Below are 22149 nucleotides of genomic sequence, written 5' to 3' on the forward strand. Positions count from 1 at the left end.
TCTTTCTCTCCCCCCCCCCCACCGCCACACACACCCCTCTGGTTCTACTTTGAGCCGCACTGCCACCTCTCCTATGTGTATCTACTGTACCACATTATCTTAGTCAATTTTAATTTTTTCCTTTAAATCATTTTCTCAAACTTCCTGTAGTCTTGCCAGTACTCCTATGTTAATTAAGTGTATTATTAAGGCAAGATTCTGGTCGTGCAATCATACCTTATGCCTAGACATATGCTATCCAAAATGGCTTTGGCTTTCTCTTTTCTGCATCACAAAGTTGTAGCTTGTTTGCTCTGCTCCTACACCTCTGTTGCCCTTGTGCTGAGTGCTTGTGATTGTTCATTTCATCTCCCGTCCCCAATATATCTCAGCCTGGATTCATCAGCACTATCCTTCATAAATTCAGTTTTTAGGACTCCATTTGGAGGTTCAGGGCAGGGGGGAGTTTGTGTTGCTCTTGCAGAAGACCCAGCAGGTGACAGCTAACTGGGGAGCAGCTCTTTTCTGAGAGGATGATGTCACTTGTAGCTGCAGAGGAGAAAGCAAGCCATCCTAAACTCACATCTCTGAACAGGAGAATGTTGGGCATCAATATATGTGTCTGTCTGGTTGTCTGTTTTCCCCACCGGCTCATATCATTTCTTTACAAAGCCATCCCTCAACCCTGGACTCTCTGTTTATATAGTTTCTCATTCCAGTTGGTGGGCAGTGAGACTCGTCTATCAATGGGTTGTTCGCCATATTGCTGCGATGACGATTCTCTGTCTTTCCGCAGGGACCCAAAGCTATTGATTTAACTGGGGGGCGGGTTTAATTACTGCTTCTCTCAATTGTTTTGTTTTCAGCAGGGCTCTGCAGAGACTGCAGCATTCGCTGCTAAAGTACAGCTCAGGGCCTCGCACTGACCATGTACAGAGTAGAAAGGCAGAATTGTGTCAAGATTTGGGGGTTTTCCTTTTCCTTTTATTTTGAAAAGGAGTGTTTTTAATCTGGCTCATTCAGTTTGGTTAAAAGGAAGCCTGTTTGGGTATATGACAAATATGCATGTAAATTGATATTCAATTCCCTTCCTGAATGGTGCAGATACACTGTAGACCACTCTGGCAGGGAAAGAAACATGACTAGATATGTAAATCCTCAGGCCTCTTTCTTGCACCTGCATTATTGGAGTCGCTTTCAACATTTCCAATGAGTGAATAGACTTACAAGAGGCTTATAAAGTACAGGGACTTTTCCTTGGTCTGAATTTTTCATTCTCTTAATTTTCATGTGTTGATCCCAAAGGAGGTAGTTGAAAATAGCCTGGAAGAGGCACGGATAAGAAAAGTAACTGATTTCATTGTTCAGGTTGTGTTAGCCTGTAGAAAGAGAGTGATTTGTGAATGGAACTTGGAGCATAGTACATCTTACCAAGAATAAGAATACTTTCTATTCAAACTAAATTTAGGTTTCCGGGCACCACATCTGGAATCTTTGCCAATTGGGAGTGGTCAGGGATCAAAAACTATAGCAGATAGGCGTGTAACTGGAGGGACTGGAAACTGAGTCACAAGTGTTGAGTTCTCTCCAAAAGGTCAAAATCATTTAGGGGTATGAAGGAAAGAGTAATTTTTGCTGTTGTCAAGCAACTGGTCAACTGTTGCCTTCAAGTCCTCAACTCATTATGGGCAGGGAATGTGTACAGTGCCCTGCATACTGTAAGCACTCTAATACCATTGATCCAGCACTTAACTTGAAAAAGACAGCAGGATGCCCTCCCTCCTCAACACTGTTCTACTCGCTCCCTGAGGCTAAGAAGGGGTTTTATGAGCAGAAGTTTTCAATGTTCACGGGGGACTGAACCCACTAATTGACTTGAATAGCAGGAGAGATTTCAATTCAATCAATTATTTATTGAGCACTTACTATGTGCACAGCATTCTACTAAGTGTTTGGGAAAATACAATGCAAAACGAGATGTAAAGGTGATTGAATAGCAAATCAGGCTACCCAAGGAGGGTGAGGAATCTTCATCCTGGGAGATCATTAGGAAAAGAATAGGCAGTTATCTAGCTGGTAGTGACTGGAGACAGTGAGGATAATGTATTTGCTTATAGCATTTGGGACTGTTCAACAGAAGAGATTGTTGGCTGTTAGAGTTAGCTCTGGTCTGGTAACTTGTTTTAGTTCGCTATGCTGTATCTCTAGCTGTGCCCTGCTTCCACCTAGCCTGCCTGTCTCCTTGGCTAAAGAGGAGACTAGAAGAGAAGTACTTTTTCTACCAGTAATACACAATGGGAAATGAATGACTTGCCCAAGGTCACACAACAAGCAATTGGCAGAGCTGGAACTAATGGTGTCAGGGCCGGGCAGCTTCTTTTCCCAGGCTTTAGTCCTTGGGAGTCCAGTGGTAACGAGGACTGGTAGGGGCCTCATGCTACTGATGTCTCTCCACCCTAACCTAGCTGGACTGGAGCAGTGATTGATGGGATCAGATCACCTTTGAGTCTCTTTCGGCTCTCATTCCTTGAATAACTTTTATTCAGGAAAACTTCATTAAGTTTGAATAGGCTTATTCAAAACTGCATGTAAATTTGAAGCAACTGCTGTTTCCCAGCTGATTACATTTCCCCTTGTTTTTAAATAAATCTGAAGCTAGTTAATTCAGCCTTTTTTTTTTTAATTTTGTCCCCCAGGTTGCAGTTTAATGAGGTTTTACTGTATTGGGGACAGACACAATGTGAACAGTGAATGGCATTTCTGTGAAAGGCTGACTTTCTGATAGCATGCCAACCTTTAATCGTAGACCCATTCCACGTATCTGAACAACAGAGGGTGGGAGGAGGGAGTCTTCTGAAAATCTAGGAAATTCCCCCCATGTTAAAATCCAGCCTTGCCCCACCCTGTATCCTGCTTCTGATTCTATAGTCTGGAAATGTTTGAATTACACTGATAAATAGCTTGGAAAAATAGCTGGAAATGTTTTCCAGGGAAAAAGGAATCAAATCTGAGGAGGCGGGGCTTAGTTTGTCAGAAAGCTTTTAAATATTTTCATGAGTATGTCTACTCATTTGAATTATGCAAAGGGAAGAAGAGCTATTTCCCTTCTTTTTTCCACTCCTTCCTCCCACCTCCATGCTTTAATGATGAAGTTCAGCAACAGCTAAATCTTAATATCTACAAATGTCTGTGGGTATAATCTTCCCAGGCCCTTCTTTCCACCCCCCTCCCTGCAGCTCTTCTCACCCAGGACATTTGGAAAAGAAGCCTTTTGAGGATCACAATTTTACTTCTGAAGGCACCGGGCTATTGTTCAGTTAAGGTTGGAACAAGGTTCAAAGGCAGTGTGGTCTGCTGGAAAGAGAACGGGCCTGGGAGTCAGATTCACCCAGCTCTGCCACTTGCCTCCTGTGAGTGATTTTGGGAGAGTCTCTTAACCTCACTGTGCTTCAGTTCCCTAACTTGTAAAATAGGGATGCACAACTTGTTCTCTGAGACTCTGAAACCCACATGGGACAGAGACTGTGGGTCTAATCGGATTATCTTGTATCTACCCCATGCTTAGCACGGTGACTGATACACAGTAAGTGCTTAATATTTATTATTAGAAATAAATGTCTATCCTAGTTTCTCAATCTAAAATATGGATGAGCTCCACCCCTCCCTATTCACAGGAATAATAGGGTAAACGTGAAAACACTTCAAGCTTTTCAGAATAAGGTTCCTAAAGAAATCTAAGATTTTCATTGACTCTGAGGAAATTGAAGCTTGTTTTTTTTTTTAAAAAAAAAGCACAAATCTAAAAAGATGATGAGTCAGATGCCTATCCTGGGGAATATGCTCTCTCATAAAGTCTCTGAAGATTAGAGAGTATTTCTTGGGAGCTGAGACCTCTAATGGTGATAGCCCAACCCATAGCACCAATTGTTCCATATGTAATTAGGGTCATGCCTAATGTGGCTGAAGAAGAGTTAGGTGGGAGTGAGGTGTTAGTCTCATTCAGTGAGGATTTTATCTAGCAACTCTGGTCACATCAAATCAGGTGTTCTAGTCTTTCATGATAGAGCCCATATCCTCCTCCTATAGAGTGTTGCATTGTTAATTCACTTAGGAGTTAATTGAAGGAGTGAGAAATATGTGGCCTAGTTGAAAGAACTCGGGCTTGGAGGTCAGAGGACCTGGGTTCTAATCCCAGTTCCATCACTTGTCTGTGGAGTGACCTTGGGCAAGTCACTTTACTTCTCTGTGCCTCAGTAACCTCATCTGTAAAATGGGAATTAGAACCATGAGCCTTATGTGGGACAGGGACTGCATCCAACCTGATTATCTTGTATCTACGCCATCGCTTAGTACAGTGCCTGGCACAGAGTAAATGCTTAACAAATACCTTTTTTTCTTTAAAAAAAAAAGTATGTTCTGTCTGGAAAGAAAATTAAGTGACTTTGTTTGTTGTGGTCTGTTCATCTGGAGTCCTGAGTGGTAACAGGGAAATTTAATTTTGTTGTTCCAAATCCCAGTACTTACAACGTTACCAAAATCAGTCCTAATGCCATGACCATTTGCATGGAAGGAGTTCCTGGAATTCTTCTGGAATAAGTATTATGAAGCTGCTCAGTTTGAGGCTGTGAAGCAAGACCAGCTGGGATTTGGGGAGTCCCCTTTCTGGTACATTTTATGTCTATTTTTAAGCTGACTATTTCAGGTTGGTCTACAAGTTTTTTCATGCCACCAGGCCATGTCAGGTCCATTTTCTCCAAGGCAGACATCGGGAGTGGCTGGGTACTTTTTATTAGCTACTCCTTAGGCTACTGAATTTGAATCAGACTTGCTTCTCAATGTGTGTGTGTGATGCGCACACCCACTGTTGGAAGAAATAACTATAATAGGAAGTTTGATTTTACCACGAAGCAGGGAAGAATCTAAAGAGGTTTTTTTTTTAGTCTATCTGGATCCGGCACACCCCCATTTATTTGGGATCATCATTAACAAAGCACCCCTTGTTTGACAGTCCTGCTGTGAATAAGGTCTGATTGGTTAGAACTGTACAGAGACCTGGGTTCTGTTCCTAAATGTGCCTAAGGCCCCCGGCCTTTCTCCATGCCCCAATTTCCCCATCAGCATCATGAATAATGTTCATGTGAAAAGACCTTTTTGAGTCCCTCTAGATGAAAGCTTCCTAGTGCAAATTGTGATGTCCTCTGTCCTTGAGTCACTTCCTGCAACATTCTCCCAGAGAGCTTGATTCCAACACTTATTGGCCCCCAAAGAGTAAAATTCAATGCTAACTTGAAAAAGATAAATCCCTGAGGTATAGATCTTCTTTTAAGCACATACTTTACACCACACATACTTCCATCACATTCATCCTGTCACTGCCTTCCTCTTCAGGTCTTTAGTATTTAAGCACTTACTATGTGTCAAACTCCCCTCTCAGGGTCACACCTGGAGAGTTTCCAGTACTCTACCAGTCTCGACTACAGGAGGGAAAGTCAAGCAGAGGCACATCCATTCCATTCCTCACTTGGCCAATGGCTAGTGAGTGGAAGGCAATCTGCTACAAGCCAAAACTCACCTCTACTGGGCAGCAGTCACATGGGAGAGAGTCGAGGGTGGAGACTCAAGTTTACTGTGTGGAAGGAGGCAATGGTAAACCACTTCTGTATTTTTATCAAGAAAACTCTATGGATACACTACCAGAAGGATTGCAAATAGAGGGGGGGGGGGGGCATTCTGGGAGAGATGTGTCCATGGCATGCTATGGGTCAGAGATGACTTGATGGCATAGGACAAGACAAGTGTGTCCAACAGTGCTCTAAACCCTGGAGTAGATACACGTTAATTAGGCTGAATACAGTCTCTTTCCCACTTGGGGCTCACAGTCAAATAGGAGGAAGAACAGGTATTGAATCCCCATTTTGTAGATGAGAACTAAAGCACAGAGAAGTGAAATAATTTGCCCAATGTCAACCATCAGGCAAGTGGTAGAGCTGGGATTAGAACCCAGGTCCTCTGGCTCCCAGGCCTGTGCTTTATTCAGTAATAATGATAATTATGGTATTTAAGCACTTTACTATGTACCAGGCACTGTACTATGTTCTGGGATGGATACCAGCAGATTGGATTGGACACAGTCCCTGTCCCACACGGGGATCACAGTCTCTATCCCCATTTTATAGATGAAGTAACTGAGGCACAGAGAAGTTGTGACTTTGCCCCAGGTCACACAGCAGACAAATGGCAGAGTCAGGATTAGAACCCATGACCTGACTCCCAGGCACATGCTCTATCCACTACACCATGCTGTTTCTAGACCACGCTCTCTCCTCCACTGCTGGTTCTGGGTGTATGGTGGGAGTTCATTCTTATTAGACCAGCCTCTGAACAGAAATGAACAGAAAACAGAAATGTTTTCCTTATCCACCCTTTTCAACCTCTTACCCATTGTATTTGCCCTCAACCTAAAATAGTAGGCCTACACCTCAAAGCAGCAAGGTTTGGACCTCAGCCTCAGGGCCCTGTCTAATTCCTTCTGCCACTTTGGCCCAGAAGCCCACTTTTGCAAGAAAGAACTGTTAGCAGGGAAAACTAGTGTTTCCCCACTCCTGTGATCTTGCAGCATGGCATAGTGGATGGAGCATGGGCCTGAGAGTCAGAAGGTTATGGGTTCTAATCCAGGTTATGGGTTCTAATCCTGGCTCTGTCATTTGCTGTGTGGCCTTGAGCAAGTCACTTCATTTATCTGGGCCGCAGTTACTTCATCTGTAAAATAGGGATTGAGATTGTGAGCGCCACATGGGATGGACTGTGTCTAACTCGATTTACTTGTATCCACCTCAGTGGTTAGTTCAGTACCTGGAACATAGTTAAGTGCTTAACAAATATCATTACCAGCACTTAATACAGTGCCTGGCCCTAGTAAGCACTTAAGTGCCATGATTATTATTATTATTATTGTTTGTCCCTCTGCTTTCCCATGGATTCATTCATTCAATTATATTTATGGAGCACTTACTGTGTGCAGAGCACTGTACTAAGTGCTTGGAAAGTACAGTAAAGAGAGACAATCCCTGCCCACAACGGGCTTGCCACTTACCCTCATTCCTATGTGGATAGAGTGGAGGTGGGGAGGAAGGAGCAGCGTGGCTCAGTGGAAAGAGCCTGGGCTTCAGAGTCAGAGGTCATGGGTTCGACTCCCGGCTCTGCCACTTGTCAGCTGTGTGACTGTGGGCAAGTCACTTAACTTCTCTGTGCCTCAGTTACCTCATCTGTAAAATGGGGATTGACTGTGAGCCTCACGTGGGACAACCTGATTACCCTGTATCTACCCCAGCACTTAGAACAGTGCTCTGCGCATAGTAAGCACTTAACAAATGCCAACATTATTATTATAATTAGGGACTATTAATAAATGGATGCCGAAAGGAATGTCATGTATGTTATTCCTCTTTCCCCCCTCTTCCCCAACTCCCATCTGAAACCCTGCCTGGATCTTTCTATGGTCAGGCCGTGGATAATGAAATGAGAGGCCATGAATAGTGGCAACAGAAGAAACCACAGAATTTAGTGACTTAGTATTTATTGCTCACATCATTGCTATTTATTTAAACCAACTTCCACCCTGCCAATGAACTTTTTGGCTATCTTTCAAGGACCAGTGGTATTAGAAGAAAATGAGAGGAGTGTATTCATTTGGAGACTATGGGATGTTCCAAAGGCTATTCACTATATAAGGCCAGTCACCTCTCCCTTGCCCAAAGGCTGCAGTTTGCCCCTCCACTTGCCCTCTTGGGTGAGAGTCTTTGGTTTTTTTTTAGTGAGGTAGAGAGGATTTACGTACCACTCTGCCACACGTCCCCTCTGCCCCCCACCCCCACCCCCCGCAAAGTCTATAAAATGTGAACCCCACAGGAATCTGAGAGTCTGACCGAGGGTGTAATTCCAAGGGAGAGGGGCTCCCTGGACTGATTTTTGTTAAGGATGAGGATCCAGACAGCTGGCAAAACAGATCTGAGGGCAGGGGGATATAATCCAGGTGGACATCACTAGCTCTTGGAAAGTGTCCCCCTCTCCTCTTTCTCGATTTGTCATGGAATTCCAGTTTCCCAACATCTTGGTTCCCGGAGAAAGGGGAGGGAGGTTTCGGATCCCATCTCTTTCTGCCCCAGCGCTACCTCCCTGTTAGTGGGAAGGGGGAGTCTTGGAGACAACAGCTAGGGGCGGGCCCGGGGAGAGGCAACCCCCTACTCTTTCTTCCTCCATCCTCCCCTCACCCACCCACCTTTTTCACTTCCCACCTCCCACCCCTGTCAGGCAGAGCTGCCGCTACTGGCGGTTCTTTGCTTTGGGACGGGGTAAGGGTGGGGGGGACATGGGACCTTTGCATCCTTCCCCCGGGCCTGAATGAGTCTATTTATAGCGTGGGGACCGGGAGGGAGCCAGGGAAGGGGGAGGCGTCTGCTGCCGCCTCCTCTTCCTCGTCGTCGTCTCGTCTCCCCTCCCCGCCCCCCCCCCCCCCCCCCCGTCACATTCCTCGGTGGCCGGCGCTTGCCTTGCGCCAGCCTCGTAGCCACCGCAGCCGCTGCCGCTTGTATCGGAGTTGGAGCACCGGCGGGGACCCCTCCCTGATTGTGCATCTGGGGGAAGGGGAGGGAGAGCAATTGCTGCGGGTGGGCGTGTGTGTCTGTGTGTGTCCGGGGGACGAGTATTTGCAGGCAGAGGCTGCAGCCCAAGACAGGCTGCACTGGAGCTCGGGAGGCGGCGGCTGCTGTAACCGTCCCCAGGGAAGGGCTTGGAGGGTCCGGGTCTAATCGAACCAGAGTAAAGGTGGGGGGAGGGGTCTTAGGCTGTTTCACTATCCCCCTCCCCGCCGGCCTAGCCATGTGGTGCCTCCACTGCAACTCCGAGAGGACCCAGTCTCTGCTGGAACTGGAGCTTGACAGCTGGTAAGGCGGAGGGTGCGGGGCGGGAAGGACCTAAGAAAGCAGATGTGGGGGGGAGGGTATAGGGAGGGTCAAAAGGATCTCTGGGTGTGGGGAAAGGCGGGGGGGGGGGGGTTGTCTTCTCCTCTGCTCCGGGTTTTCTGCTCCCTTCTGCACCTTCTCTCCTTGACTAAATCGTCTCTCCTTGCAATTCTCGGGTGGGGGTATGAGTGTTTGTGCGTGTCTGTGGGAGATGAATAGGAGAGGAGCCGTTTGTCTCTATGGGAGCATAATGGTATATGGTATAATATATGGTATAATAGAGAAAGCAAACATTGGAGTATTCATGTATGTGAGTGCGCATGTGAATTAGGAGTAGTGAGTTTCCAGGGTATTTGAATGGGACTGTGTGAAACCCTGTGAATGTGCTTGGGTGTCTTTTTGAGTATAGGTGGTGAGTATTGTTCTTATTTGAGAACTCAGAGTGTGCTGAACGCTGAGTTATTTGAGAACTCAGAGGCATTGTGTACCTCTTTTTCCCTTAACACCCTGTCACTGTCTCTTGGACCCCTACACGCCCAACCTCTTTGTAAGGACTCTGAAGAAGAAATCGGTGGGCTAAGAGCTTGGTGCTGAGCAAGGAGGGGGAAGCACTTCCCGAGCTAGCTATTCATTCCATAGATCGTCTTTTAAAGTATGACCAACTGCTCCGGTGTGAAACTCTGCCCACGCTCCTGCCTTCTGCCTTTACCCTCCAATCCCAGTTGCTCACTAACTGGTCCCAGTGCATATTTCACCTCCTGCTCAAGACAGCATTGACCGCTGGGGCCCTGAATCCTTTTCTGGTGACTCTGCTCTCTGCTGCAAAGTTGGCAAATGTAGATTAGAGTTGCAAGTTAATTTTATACATCCTGTCATCTTGTAGCCCCAAGGCTGACTTTTTTTCTTGGGAGTGCTGCATATTTTAGCCAGGTCTGTACTTGGATTTGTCAGGGAGGGAGAATGGTAAGAGAAGACCCTGTTGCAGGTCCATCATCTAGAAGCTTAAATTATTCAAAAATATTTGAGTGCTTATTCTGTGCAGAGCACTGTCCTAAAGGTTGGGAAAGTACAATAGAGTTAATAGACATCCCTGCCCTCAGGGAGTTTACATTTGAATGAATGGTAATGGGTTTAGATCAGGTAATGACTAAGCCCTCTGGGAAGAGAACCTGCTATCACAATTATTTAGCCCTATCCTGATAACTTTCTCTACCCCTTTCCTCCTTTCTCCTCCAAAACATACATGCTTGGCATTGGGACAGGGAAACTTAGGACTGGAAGGGGTCTGGAGAAAGCATCTAGTCCAGGTGGGATCATGCTTAGGCCATCCCAAGAGGAACTGAAAGCTCGATGTGGGCAAGGAATGTGTCTGTTTATTGCTGTATTATACTCTCCCAAGCTCTTAATAATAATGTTGATATTTGTTAAGCGCTTACTATGTGCCGAGCACTGTTCTGAGTGCTGGGGTAGACACAGGGGAATCAGGTTGTCCCACGTGGGGCTCACAGTCTAAATCCTCATTTTACAGATGAGGTAACTGAGGCACCGAGAAGTTAAGTGACTTGCCCAAAGTCACACAGCTGACAAGTGGCCGAGCCAGGATTCGAACCCATGACATCTGACTCCATAGCCCGTGTTTTTTCCACTGAGCCACACTGCTTACATATTTGTTAAGCACTTACTATGTGCAGAGCACTGTTCTAAGCGCTGGGGCAAATACAGGGTAATCAGGTTGTCCCATGTGAGGCTCACAGTCAATCCCCATTTTACAGATGAGGCAACTGAGGCACAGAGAAGTTAAGTGACTTGCCCACAGTCACACAGCTGAAAAGTGGCAGAGCCGGGAGTCGAACCCATGACCTCTGACTCTGAAGCCCAGGCTCTTTCCACTGAGCCATGCTGCTTCCCCACACAGTGCACAATAAATACGGTTCAATGAATGAAGATTCTTCTAGAAGATCCCACAATCTCCCTCTGTCACCTGTACAATACTTCTCTCCTCCACCCCCACCCCCCATTATTAATAATGATGTTGGTATTTGTTAAGCGCTTACTATGTGCAGAGCACTGTTCTAAGCGCTGGGGTAGATAAAGAGTAATCAGGTTGTCCCACGTAAGGCTCACAGTCTTAATCCCCATTTTACAGATGAGGTAACTGAGGCACAGAGAAGTTAAGTGACTTGCCCACAGTCACACAGCTGACAAATGGCAGAGCCGGGATTCGAACCCATGACCTCTGACTCCCAAGCCCGTGCTCTTTCCACTGAGCCACGCTGCTTCTCTAAGAGTCTGACCAATTGACATCTATTCTGCCATCCCCTACAGAGAGACAGAGTGGGCTCTTAAGGAACTTTTGGAGAAGATTGGCAAGTTGACTGGACTCATCCAAAGATGAGCCTTCCTGTACTTCCTCACAAAATTTTTGGGCCACCTCTCTGACTTGCTCTCTGGCAATCTCCATCCCAGCTCCCCACCCACATTGTTACCAATCATTAAATGGAGTCTTATAATGCATGCTAAACATCCCTCCATGCCAGCAAACCTCCTGATAGCTTTCCTATACAGTCCCTCTTACTGTACTTAAAGCCTGTTTCCTATTGCTCTGTTCTTACATGAGGTGGAGGGTAACTGGTTAACAACTTCCGTGGGTGCCCTTGGTACATTTGAAGATGTAGTTGTCTTTTGTACAGGTTATTTCTATGCTGAATTCTTGGCCGATGGCTTTTTCTAGGTTAGCCTCTTGCCCTCTTTCAAAGTTCCTAGTGTATCATTCTACAACTATACAGAGGTAGGAGTTACTTTTGCTCCTGATTTGTTGTTAGACTGTCTAAGCTTTTCTCCCCTCCAGATTTTCTACCTCCTCTCTGAAATACCTAAACATCCTTTAGAGATGGATTTCATAAGGCTGCCAGTCACTGCTCTCTGGCAAGTGAGAGAAACGTTCTAAGACGGCAAGGTTCCAGGTTGTGCTGCTTTTAGGGAACCCATTGCTCAGCAAGTGCCTGATGTCTCCTAAAAGAGCAGGCCCTTCTTTAAATAGTATATACATTATACCCTGCAAGGTAGTGGGGAGAGAACTGAAATATATCCCCATTTCTGCCTTTACCCCCTTCTTCCGCATCTCCCCTGGTTTTGGTGTTAGAATATTTCAGTATAGTATTGCTGACACAGTGCCAGGATTACATTTTGTGCTCCCTTTTGGCCACTTAACAAAATATCACCAGATTGGCCTGCTTCCGTTGACAATAACAAACAATTTAGGGATTTAGAACTTTTCTGGTTTGGCAGTAAGTAAACAGTAAGCCCAGAGAAATCACCATTACATTTTAAAATAAGCACCCATACAGCTGGGTCCCCTTAGATAAAGATTGGTCCAGAGACAGGGGGATGAACTAAATGCCCTCTCAAAAGCCTCACCAGCACAACTAGAATTATAAAATAAAAAAGCCAACACTATGAACTGGTTGCTTTGATATTTACACTGACTTCCACATACAGCTGAAAACAAACAATATTTGAGCTGAGCAAATATGTATTGGGTAAAGATGAAGTGCCTGAAGCTGCTAGGGTAAGTCTGTTCTGGGCAGGGCTGGGCGTGTACTTGTCTGGGCTTTTCTGTCTTTTATGCTCTTCCAAGTACTTAGTACAGTGCTTTGCACACAGTAAATGCTCAGTAAATATGATTGAATGAAAGTGTACATGCTTGCTGATAGCGCCACTTGTTTCCGTGAGCATTTAAGAATGGGAGGGTTTAAAATAGGCATCTCTACAATAATAATACTTGTGGTATTAATAATAATAGTAATAATAATTATGGAATTTAAGTGCTTACTATGTACTGGGCACTGTTCTAAGTGCTGGGGTAGATTCAAGATATTGGGGTTGGACACAGTCCCTGTTCTACATAGGGCTTACAGTCTTAATTCCCATTTGACAGATGAGGGAACTAAGGCACAGAGCAGTGAAGTGACTTGCCCAAAGTCACAGAGCAGACAAGTGGCAGAGCAGGGATTAGAACTCAGGTCCTCTGACTCACAGGCCCATGCTCTATCTACTAGGCCATGCTGCTTTGCCTTGCTCCACTTGGAATAGATGCCACTTCTGAGAGTAAGGCATCCATCAGTTTGTTTTTTTAAAAAAAACAAATCATCATCATCACATTATCAGCAAATGGCCTGTCAGATTTTCTTTTTTTGCTTTTCATTTGAATTATAATAATGCACCGAACATCAGCCTGATAAGCTTAAGTAAAAAAAAAATTAGATGGGCTCTGGAGAGTGATATATTTTTGGTGGAAGAGCAAATGGCTTCATGGAAGAGTGGGGGAGGGAGGAAAGGTTTTTGAATGTAATTTATTACTGGCCCTAAAAACAAATTTAATGAGTCTGAGGCCCATTATTCCTCTTGAGGAATTAATTGATGTTGGCTTGGGAAGCTACTCACATGGCCATTTCCAAACCTGTGAGCTGCTGAAAGAAAATTGATAGAGTTTATGTGGTTCATGCCATGGCAATGCATATTTACCATCTGACCAAGAGAGAAGCAGAATGGCCTAGTGGATAGAACACAGGCCTGGGAGTCAGAATGACCTGCGTTCTAATTCTGGCTCCACCACTTACCTGCTGCCTGACTTTGGGCAAATCACTTAACTTTTTGTGCCTCAGTAACCTCATCTGTCAAAAGGGGATTGAGACTGTGAGCCCCATGTAGGTCAGGGGCTGTGTCCAACCTGTTTAGCTTGTATCTATCCCAGCATCTAGTACAGTGCCTGCTACATAGTAAGCACTTAACAAATACCATTAAAAAAAAAGTCTAACCCACTGGTCTGGCACCATCAGAGGAATTTCTTTCATAATTATTATTATTATTTCATCAGGCCAGTGGTACAGCTCCCATGTCTCGTAGATTTGGGCAGATCTCACTGGTCTAGACCCTACTTCACATGGGCTTAGTGCTTTCACTAGCTTTCAGGGATTCTTGCTTAGATTGTGATATCTGATGGAGATCAGATGACGGTTGTAATGTGCACTTTCCAGCCTTGTTGCATATGAAGTAATAGACCTCTTTTTCCTCTTATGAATGCAACATTTATTGTAATCTCTGCTTTTGGATGCACTGTTTCCTATTTACTCCTTTCATAGATGGATTTTCATTTTCTGTGAACATTGCTGCTACGTACAGCCCTTGTCTGTCCAAGCCATGAAATTGCTGACGCCACCTGGCTGTTAATCTTTGCTCTCTCCACTTGTTTGGTAGCTGTGCCTAAGATGTCAGTCAATCAGTGGTATTTCTTGATCTCCATTCAGCAAAATTCTCTCATTATCAGTCATATTTATTGAGTGCCTACTGTGTGCAGAGCACTGTGCTAAGCACTTGGGAGTAGAATTATTAAACATGATCTGTGCTCTCAAGGAACTTAAAACCTAGTAAGGGTGATGGACACCAAAATTACAGGTAGGAGAAGGTGGAAGTATACAGGCATAACATACATGCTATTAGTGGGGGATTAGGGAGATAGGGAAGATAAATTAATCAGGGAAGGCTTCTTGGAGGAGATGTGATTTCAGAAAGGCTTTGAAGATGGAGCAAGCAGTGGCCTGCTGGATATGAAGGGGAGGGAGTGCCCGGCAGAAGGGACAGCATGATCAAGAGGTCAGTGGCGGGAGAGACCAGGACAAGGCACAGTGAGTAGATTAGCTGGAAAGGAATGAAGTGGGTGAGCTGGATTGTAGTGGACCGAGTGCCTTACAATCAATAGTCAAGAATTTCTGTTTTAAGGTGGAGAGTAATGGCTAATTATTGGAGCCTTTTGTAGCATGGGCAGCCATAGATAAAACATATCATAGGACTTATTCACAACATAATGGGGGATTCTAATTGACACCTAAGTAAGGTGACCAGGCTTCTTGTTAGCTCAAAGTGGATAGGGGTAGGAGTGGGGAGAAGGAAAGAAATTCATTCATTCATTCAATAGTATTTATTGAGCGCTTACTATGTGCAGAGCACTGTACTAAGCGCTTGGGATGAACAAGTCGGCAACAGATAGAGACAGTCCCTGCCGTTTGACGGGCTTACAGTCTAATCGGGGGAGACGGACAGACAAGAACAATGGCACTAAACAGCGTCAAGGGGAAGAACATCTCGTAAAAACCGATGGCAACTAAATAGAATCGAGGCGATGTACAATTCATTAACAAAATAAATAGGGTAACGAAAATATATACAGTTGAGCGGACGAGTACGGTGCTGTGGGGATGGGAAGGGAGAGGTGGAGGAGCAGAGGGAAAAGGGGAAAATGAGGCTTTAGCTGCGGAGAGGTAAAGGGGGGATGGCAGAGGGAGTAGAGGGGGAAGAGGAGCTCAGTCTGGGAAGGCCTCTTGGAGGAGGTGATTTTTAAGTAAGGTTTTGAAGAGGGAAAGAGAATCAGTTTGGCGGAGGTGAGGAGGGAGGGCGTTCCAGGACCGCGGGAGGACGTGACCCAGGGGTCGACGGCGGGATAGGCGAGACCGAGGGACGGCGAGGAGGTGGGCGGCAGAGGAGCGGAGCGTGCGGGGTGGGCGGTAGAAAGAGAGAAGGGAGGAGAGGTAGGAAGGGGCAAGGTGATGGAGAGCCTTGAAGCCTAGAGTGAGGAGTTTTTGTTTGGAGCGGAGGTCGATAGGCAACCACTGGAGTTGTTTAAGAAGGGGAGTGACATGCCCAGATCGTTTCTGCGGGAAGATGAGCCGGGCAGCGGAGTGAAGAATAGACCGGAGCGGGGCGAGAGAGGAGGAAGGGAGGTCAGAGAGAAGGCTGACATAGTAGTCTAGCCGGGATATAACGAGAGCCCGTAATAGTAAGGTAGCCGTTTGGGTGGAGAGGAAAGGGCGGATTTTGGCGATATTGTAGAGGTGAAACCGGCAGGTCTTGGTAACGGATAGGATGTGTGGGGTGAACGAGAGGGACGAGTCAAGGATGACACCGAGATTGCGGGCCTGCGGGACGGGGAGGATGGTCGTGCCATCCACGGTGATGGAGAAGTCTGGGAGCGGACCGGGCTTGGGAGGGAAGATGAGGAGCTCAGTCTTGCTCATGTTGAGTTTTAGGTGGCGGGCCGACATCCAGGTGGAGACGTCCCGGAGGCAGGAGGAGATGCGAGCCTGAAGGGAGGGGGAGAGGACAGGGGCGGAGATGTAGATCTGCGTGTCATCTGCGTAGAGATGGTAGTCAAAGCCGTGAGAGCGGATGAGTTCACCGAGGGAGTGAGTGTAAATGGAGAACAGAAGAGGGCCAAGAACTGACCCTTGAGGAACTCCAACAGTTAAAGGATGGGAGGGGGAGGAGGCTCCAGCGTAGGAGACCGAGAATGATCGGCCAGAGAGGTAAGAGGAGAACCAGGAGAGGACAGAGTCTGTGAAGCCAAGGTGAGATAAGGTATGGAGGAGGAGGGGATGGTCGACAGTGTCAAAGGCAGCAGAGAGGTCAAGGAGGATCAGAATGGAGTAGGAGCCATTGGATTTGGCAAGAAGGAGGTCACGGGTGACCTTAGAGAGAGCAGTCTCGGTAGAGTGGAGGGGACGGAAGCCAGATTGGAGGGGGTCTAGGAGAGAATGGGAGTTAAGGAATTCTAGGCATCGATTGTAGACGACTCGTTCTAAGATTTTGGAAAGGAAGGGTAGTAGGGAGATAGGACGATAACTGGAGGGGGAAGTCGGGTCAAGAGCGGGTTTTTTTAGGATGGGGGAGACGTGGGCATGTTTGAAGGCAGAGGGGAAGGAGCCCTTGGAGATTGAGTGGTTAAAAATAGAAGTTAAGGAAGGGAGGAGGGCAGGGGCGATGGTTTTAAGAAGGTGAGAGGGAATGGGGTCCGAGGCGCAGGTGGAGGGGGTGGCACTTGCGAGGAGGGAGGAGATCTCCTCTGAGGATACTGCAGGGAAGGATGGGAAAGTAGGGGAGGGGGTTGTTGGGGGGGAGGGGAGAGGCGGAGGGGTGACTTTGGGGAGCTCAGACCTGATCGTGTTGATTTTCGTGAGGAAATAGGTGGCCAGATCATTAGGGGTGAGAGATGGGGGAGGGGGAGGAACAGGGGGCCTAAGGAGAGAGTTAAAGGTCCGGAACAATCGGCGGGGGTGACGGGCATGGGTGTCGATGAGGGAGGAGAAGAAGCTTTGCCTGGCGGAGGAGAGGGCAGAGTTAAGGCAGGAAAGGATAAATTTGAAGTGTGTGAGGTCGGCTTGGTGCTTGGACTTTCGCCAGCGGCGCTCAGCAGCTCGAGCATAGGAGCGTAGGAGGCGGACGGAGGAGGTGATCCAGGGCTGTGGGTTAGTGGCGCGAGAGCGGCGGAGGGAAAGGGGGGCGAGAGAGTCGAGATGAGTAGAGAGGGTGGAGTTGAGAGCGGAGACCCGCTCGTCGAGAGTGGGAAGAGAGGACAGGGCGGCGAGGTGAGGCGAGATGCTATTGGAAAGATGGATGGGATCGAGAGAGCGGAGGTCTCTGTGGGGCAGTAGCGAAGATTTGCAGGGGGAGGGAGTGTGAGAGATGAGGCAGGTGAGAAGGTTATGGTCAGAGAGAGGGATTTCAGAGTTGGTGAGGGAGGAGATAGTGCAGCGGTAGGAGATGACGAGATCGAGGGTGTGACCGAGTCGGTGAGTGGGCGCGGTATGGTGGAGGAGGAGGTCGGCAGAGTCGAGGAGGGATAGCAGGCGGGCGGCAGAGGAGTCGTCGGGTACATCCGTATGGATGTTGAAGTCTCCAAGGATCAGAGTGGGCAGAGAGAAGGAGAGGAGGAAGGTGAGAAAGGGGTCAAGGTGGTTGAAGAAGTCGGAGGTGGGACCGGGAGGGCGGTAGATGACGGCGACAAGTAACTGGAGTGGGTGGTAGAGGCGAATGATATGGGCTTCGAAGGAGGGGAAGGAGAGGGAGGGGGGAGGAGGGATAGTGCGGAAGCGGCATCGGGGCGAGAGGAGGAAGCCGACGCCTCCTCCCTTACCGGTGAGTCTGGGGGAGTGGGAGAAGGAGAGGCCTCCGCCGGAGAGAGCGGCGGCGGAGACCGTGTCTTCGGGAGAGAGCCACGTTTCCGAAAGGGCGAGGAGGAGGAGAGAGCGGGAGAGGAAAAGGTCATGGATGAAAGGTAGCTTGCCTGTAATAGAGCGGGGGTTCCAGAGGCCACACTTGAAAGTAGCTGTGGGTGCAAGGGGAGGAGGGGGGGAAGGGCGGGGGGAGGGGAGGGTTTGGATGGGAAGGAGGTGGCGGGGCCCTGGACGAGGAGAGGGGGATGAGGGGTGGCGGTGGGACAAGAGGACTGGGATGGGGCATGGGTGGGGAAGAGAGAAGGGGGGAGGGGTGAAGAGGGGTTTGGTGGGGGGAAGAGTAGGGGGAGGGGGAAGAGGGGTAGCGCTGGTAAAGTGGGGTTCTAGGGCGGGAGAGAGGAGGGGGGGAGGAGACAGAGGAGAGAGCGGGAAAGAGCTGAGCGAGAGAGGGGAAGGGGAAGGGGAGGATAGGAAGGGGCGGGAGGGGGAGGGGGGAGGAGGGACATGGCGAGGCCAGAGAGGTGGGTGGCAGCACTGACAACAATAAACAGTAATAAACGAAATCGGTAATATAGCAACATGATACAATATGATACAATACAGTGGTGCTAATATAGTAACATGATACAGTATGATACAATATAGTCGTGTTAATAAAAGGGGTGATGATCAGGGTCAGGGGTAGACTCGATTAAGGGGTGACCTGATCAAATTCAAAATCTGACGACAATAAACAATAAAAAGCGAGATTGCAAATATAGCAACATGCTACAGTAAGGCACACTACAATAGTGTTAATAAGCAGGCGATGACCAGGGTCGGGGGACGAGCCGACCCTACCCGATCAGACTCAAAGTCAAGCGGCCAGCGGCCGAGAGAGTCCCAGAGCTCATGACCAAATGTCCCTGTGGCGGCGGGGGGGCCCTGAGGTTGTCCGGGGTGGGTGGCGGCCGTAGGCGGCGGCTAAGGTAAGGTAACATGGTGAGAACAAGGACGTCGTCGCCCGGGGCGGGGGCGGGAGAGATGAATCACCTCAAGAGGGAAGAGGGAGTGAGGCCTTCCCAAAATGGCCGCCTCAGGCAGAGTGGGGGCTTCCTAAAATGGCCGCCTCAAGAAAGTCCAAAAGAGAGAATTAGATTTTCACAAAAGGAGGAGGGAGAAAGAGGAAGAACAGTTGGAGAAGGCAAAGAGGTGGAAGAAAAAGGCAGAGGGAAGGGGAAAGAAGGGTAGCGGTAATGAGGACGGTCAAGGGAGGGAATTGAGAACAGAGCTAGGGATACCACAAAGACCTATAGGTACAAAGACACAGACCCTGTCCTTCACCACTGCTGCCCTTGCTTGGCAATTGCTTCTTGGGTACTATGGGCAGAGCTCCTGATTTGCTGCAGCCTCTACAGTACAGCTTAGGCAGCAGCAGGGAGCTTTACTGTCCCCCTTGAGAGTAGGGACTGGAGGCCAATTGCAGTAGCCATCCAGTTGCCCAGATGCCTCAGAAGAGGCTGCTGTTGGGCATGTCCACAGTAGCTAGCTGATACTTTCCAAATGTGTTGAACACTCCCATCAATGGACCTGAGAAACAGTGTGGCCTAGTGGAAAGAACACGGCCCTGGGTCCTGGATTCTAACCCCGGCTCTGCCACTTGTCTGCTGGGCGGCCTTGGGCACGTCACTTAACTGCTCTGTGCCTCCGTTTCCTCATCTGCTAAATGGGGATTCATTACCTGTTCTCCCTCCTACTTAGTCCCTACCCCACTTGGGGTTCACAGTCTGTGTCCAACCTGATTAACTCATATCTACCCCAACACTTAGAACAGTGCACATAGTGAGTGCTTAACAAGTACCATAATTATTATTATTCTCTACCAGTGTTTGGCACACAGTAAATTCTTAACAAGTACCATAGGGGCACCTGGTTAGCCCCATTGATCTTTCTTAATTTTTCCTTAGTGGCAACTGCAGCCTTTGCTGCCATAGCTGAGGGAACCTCTCCCACCTCCCTTGCCAAACATGAAAGCCTGATAATGGCTTCTCCTTAAGATAGTTGAATGGTGGGACATAACCCTCCAGCTCAAACAGGGATATTTTGTTGCCTTATACCAAAAGAGGCTCAAACTTCAATTCTCTGTAAAGGATATTCTGAATTATTGTCACTTTCTCATGTTTTGTCTGATTTATTTTGGTAATGCTCACACCCCTCTCATTTTGGGGTTGGGGGGAAATGCTATTCAGTAATTAAAATGACTGTCATCTCTACTCAGGGGCTAGCTGCTTTCTAGGTATTCAGGGGACCTGGCTATACATCTGATGATCTAAGTTTGCTCTGTGCTTTGCCAGCCCAACTCCCCTTTGTCTCCCCCATTTCTCACCTGACTTTCTACTTCTGCCATCTCATTATTTTTTAATTTGAAAAGTGCATTAGAGTACAACTATCATGTATAAACAAAGGGAGACTATACTTTTTACAACTAAGATTGTATGAATAAATAACTTTGAGAGGAGGAGAGAAGCTATGTTGATTTGTTGGAATTCGTCCCCCCCTTCATTAGCATAGATTTTTTCATAGTGGGATCAACAAGATTTTTCTATAGTGGGATCATGAGATGTTCCTAATGGAGACATGCCAATCGGGTTCCTCTATCCCCAATGCCTATTTTAATAAAGTGGAGGAGGTACTTGCTTTTCTGTTTCCAGATTAACGCTCTCCTTGGGCCAAATTTGCCCAGGTTGATCCGGACTGTCTTCTGCTTTGCGCCACGGGCTCTTAGCCAATGAGGTCTGTTGGGGCTGCACCAAGCCAAGCCCAGTTAGGTTCTGGAGGTTTGGAAAACATACCCATCCCTTTTTTCTCCTTCCCAATTAAAGAATTTCAGACTGGGAACTTCAGCTGATAGTTGAAAATGGATGGGAAGCCAGTGAGGAGTGGTGGTATAGAAAATATAACAGATGGAAGACTTAGTCAACAAATGACTGCAGCCTTTTGGGATGTGTGCTTGTATTTTAAAAATTGAAATGACCCATCAAGAAGAGACAAGTTACGAATGTTTGGAAATTGCTTTGCCTGTGGGGTTGAGGTAGTATGAACTACAGATTGCCGGCTGTTCAATTTTTTTGTCACTCTTACCAATTTTTAAGACAGTTGAGACAGCCGGTATTGTGGGGAATTAATAAAGAGTCTGGGTTTCCAAAGGTGTCACTTGACTGTCAGAGGAGCACAACATGTTGCTATCTTCCCCAAGAGATGTGTTTACAACTCCCCAACCCTTTCAGAAAGGATCTCAGATCTGAATCTATATGTAACAAATAAAACCACGCATCAGGATACACTTTGTTTCTTGTAGGGGAAAAGCCATACAAATAAGCAGCTCTCTCCCAGAGCCAAACCAAAAGTCAACATGCTGATTGTCAGCTGCTAAGACACAAACCTTCCTTTTGAGTTTCCCACATGCCGTTCACTTGTCAGGAAATGGAGAATTCTGACATTTACTTTCCGGCTCTAATTATTTTGATTCATTTGATATAAATGTGGAGGGCCTGGGAAGATAATGAGCAATGGCTGGCCTGGAGACATGCTGATTAAGAGCAATGATTTTTTAATCAAGTACCTGTGTACCACTAATTCCTCCTTTTCAGACATCTTGCTAGCAAGAAAGTGTGATTGTGTGGTAGTTGGGGAAACCTTCCAAGTCAGCCATCAGCCTCCTGAGGGTGAGTTTACTAACACACACTTAGGAATTCATTCTTAGAGAAGTCAGAAACTGGTTTGTTACAGATGAAAGTGTAGGGCTGAACCCACCAATTATCCTAGCAAGGGTAATATCCCAATGTGATGGTGGGGGGCGGGGGCGGTGAATGCAGACGCATCAGCTCTGCCTCTTTGGAGGTGCCTGGTTGGCTTGTTGAGGTCTGGGGTTTGAGATTTGTCTTTTGTTTTGAGTGGATGCGTCTTTTAGATTTGGTCCCCGCCACCGCTTTCAGTTATACTGGACATCAGTCTGTTACAAAAGATGGACAAGATCTGGTCCTTACCCTGGAAGCTTACGGTCTAAATATTTCACAAAACGGAATGTTTCTCTTCTTTGTCGTTCAGCGATGGCAAAAACCACGATTGACTAGTGAACAAAACCAACAGTTGTTGGACCCTAGGCTGCGAGCCCCATGGGGAATAGGGACTGTGTTTGACCTGTTTGGTTTATTTATCTACCCCAG

General features: G+C 47.2%; 1 protein-coding gene and 1 non-coding gene across 7 annotated transcripts in view; both read left to right on the forward strand.

Annotated features, from left to right (window-relative positions):
- Positions 1 to 22149, forward strand: part of IQSEC1 (IQ motif and Sec7 domain ArfGEF 1) — a 661275-nt gene that overhangs the window by 539086 nt on the left and 100040 nt on the right. Inside the window, exon 1 of one of the 6 annotated variants that reach the window (XM_029051000.2) lies at positions 8569 to 8921. The exons of the other annotated variants lie outside the window; for them this stretch is intronic. Within the exon in view, the coding sequence (XP_028906833.1) occupies positions 8857 to 8921 (65 nt within the window). The 5' untranslated portion in view covers positions 8569 to 8856. Of the gene's footprint in view, positions 1 to 8568; positions 8922 to 22149 lie in introns of those variants that run through there. 6 annotated transcript variants of the gene reach the window in all.
- On the forward strand, positions 5404 to 5541 carry LOC114807022. The gene has a single exon (XR_003755075.1). It is a non-coding gene; the product is annotated as a small nucleolar RNA SNORA7 (small nucleolar RNA).

This window comes from Ornithorhynchus anatinus, chromosome X1 (genome assembly GCF_004115215.2).
Source record: "Ornithorhynchus anatinus isolate Pmale09 chromosome X1, mOrnAna1.pri.v4, whole genome shotgun sequence".
In the NCBI taxonomy this organism is placed as follows: Eukaryota; Metazoa; Chordata; class Mammalia; order Monotremata; family Ornithorhynchidae; genus Ornithorhynchus; species Ornithorhynchus anatinus.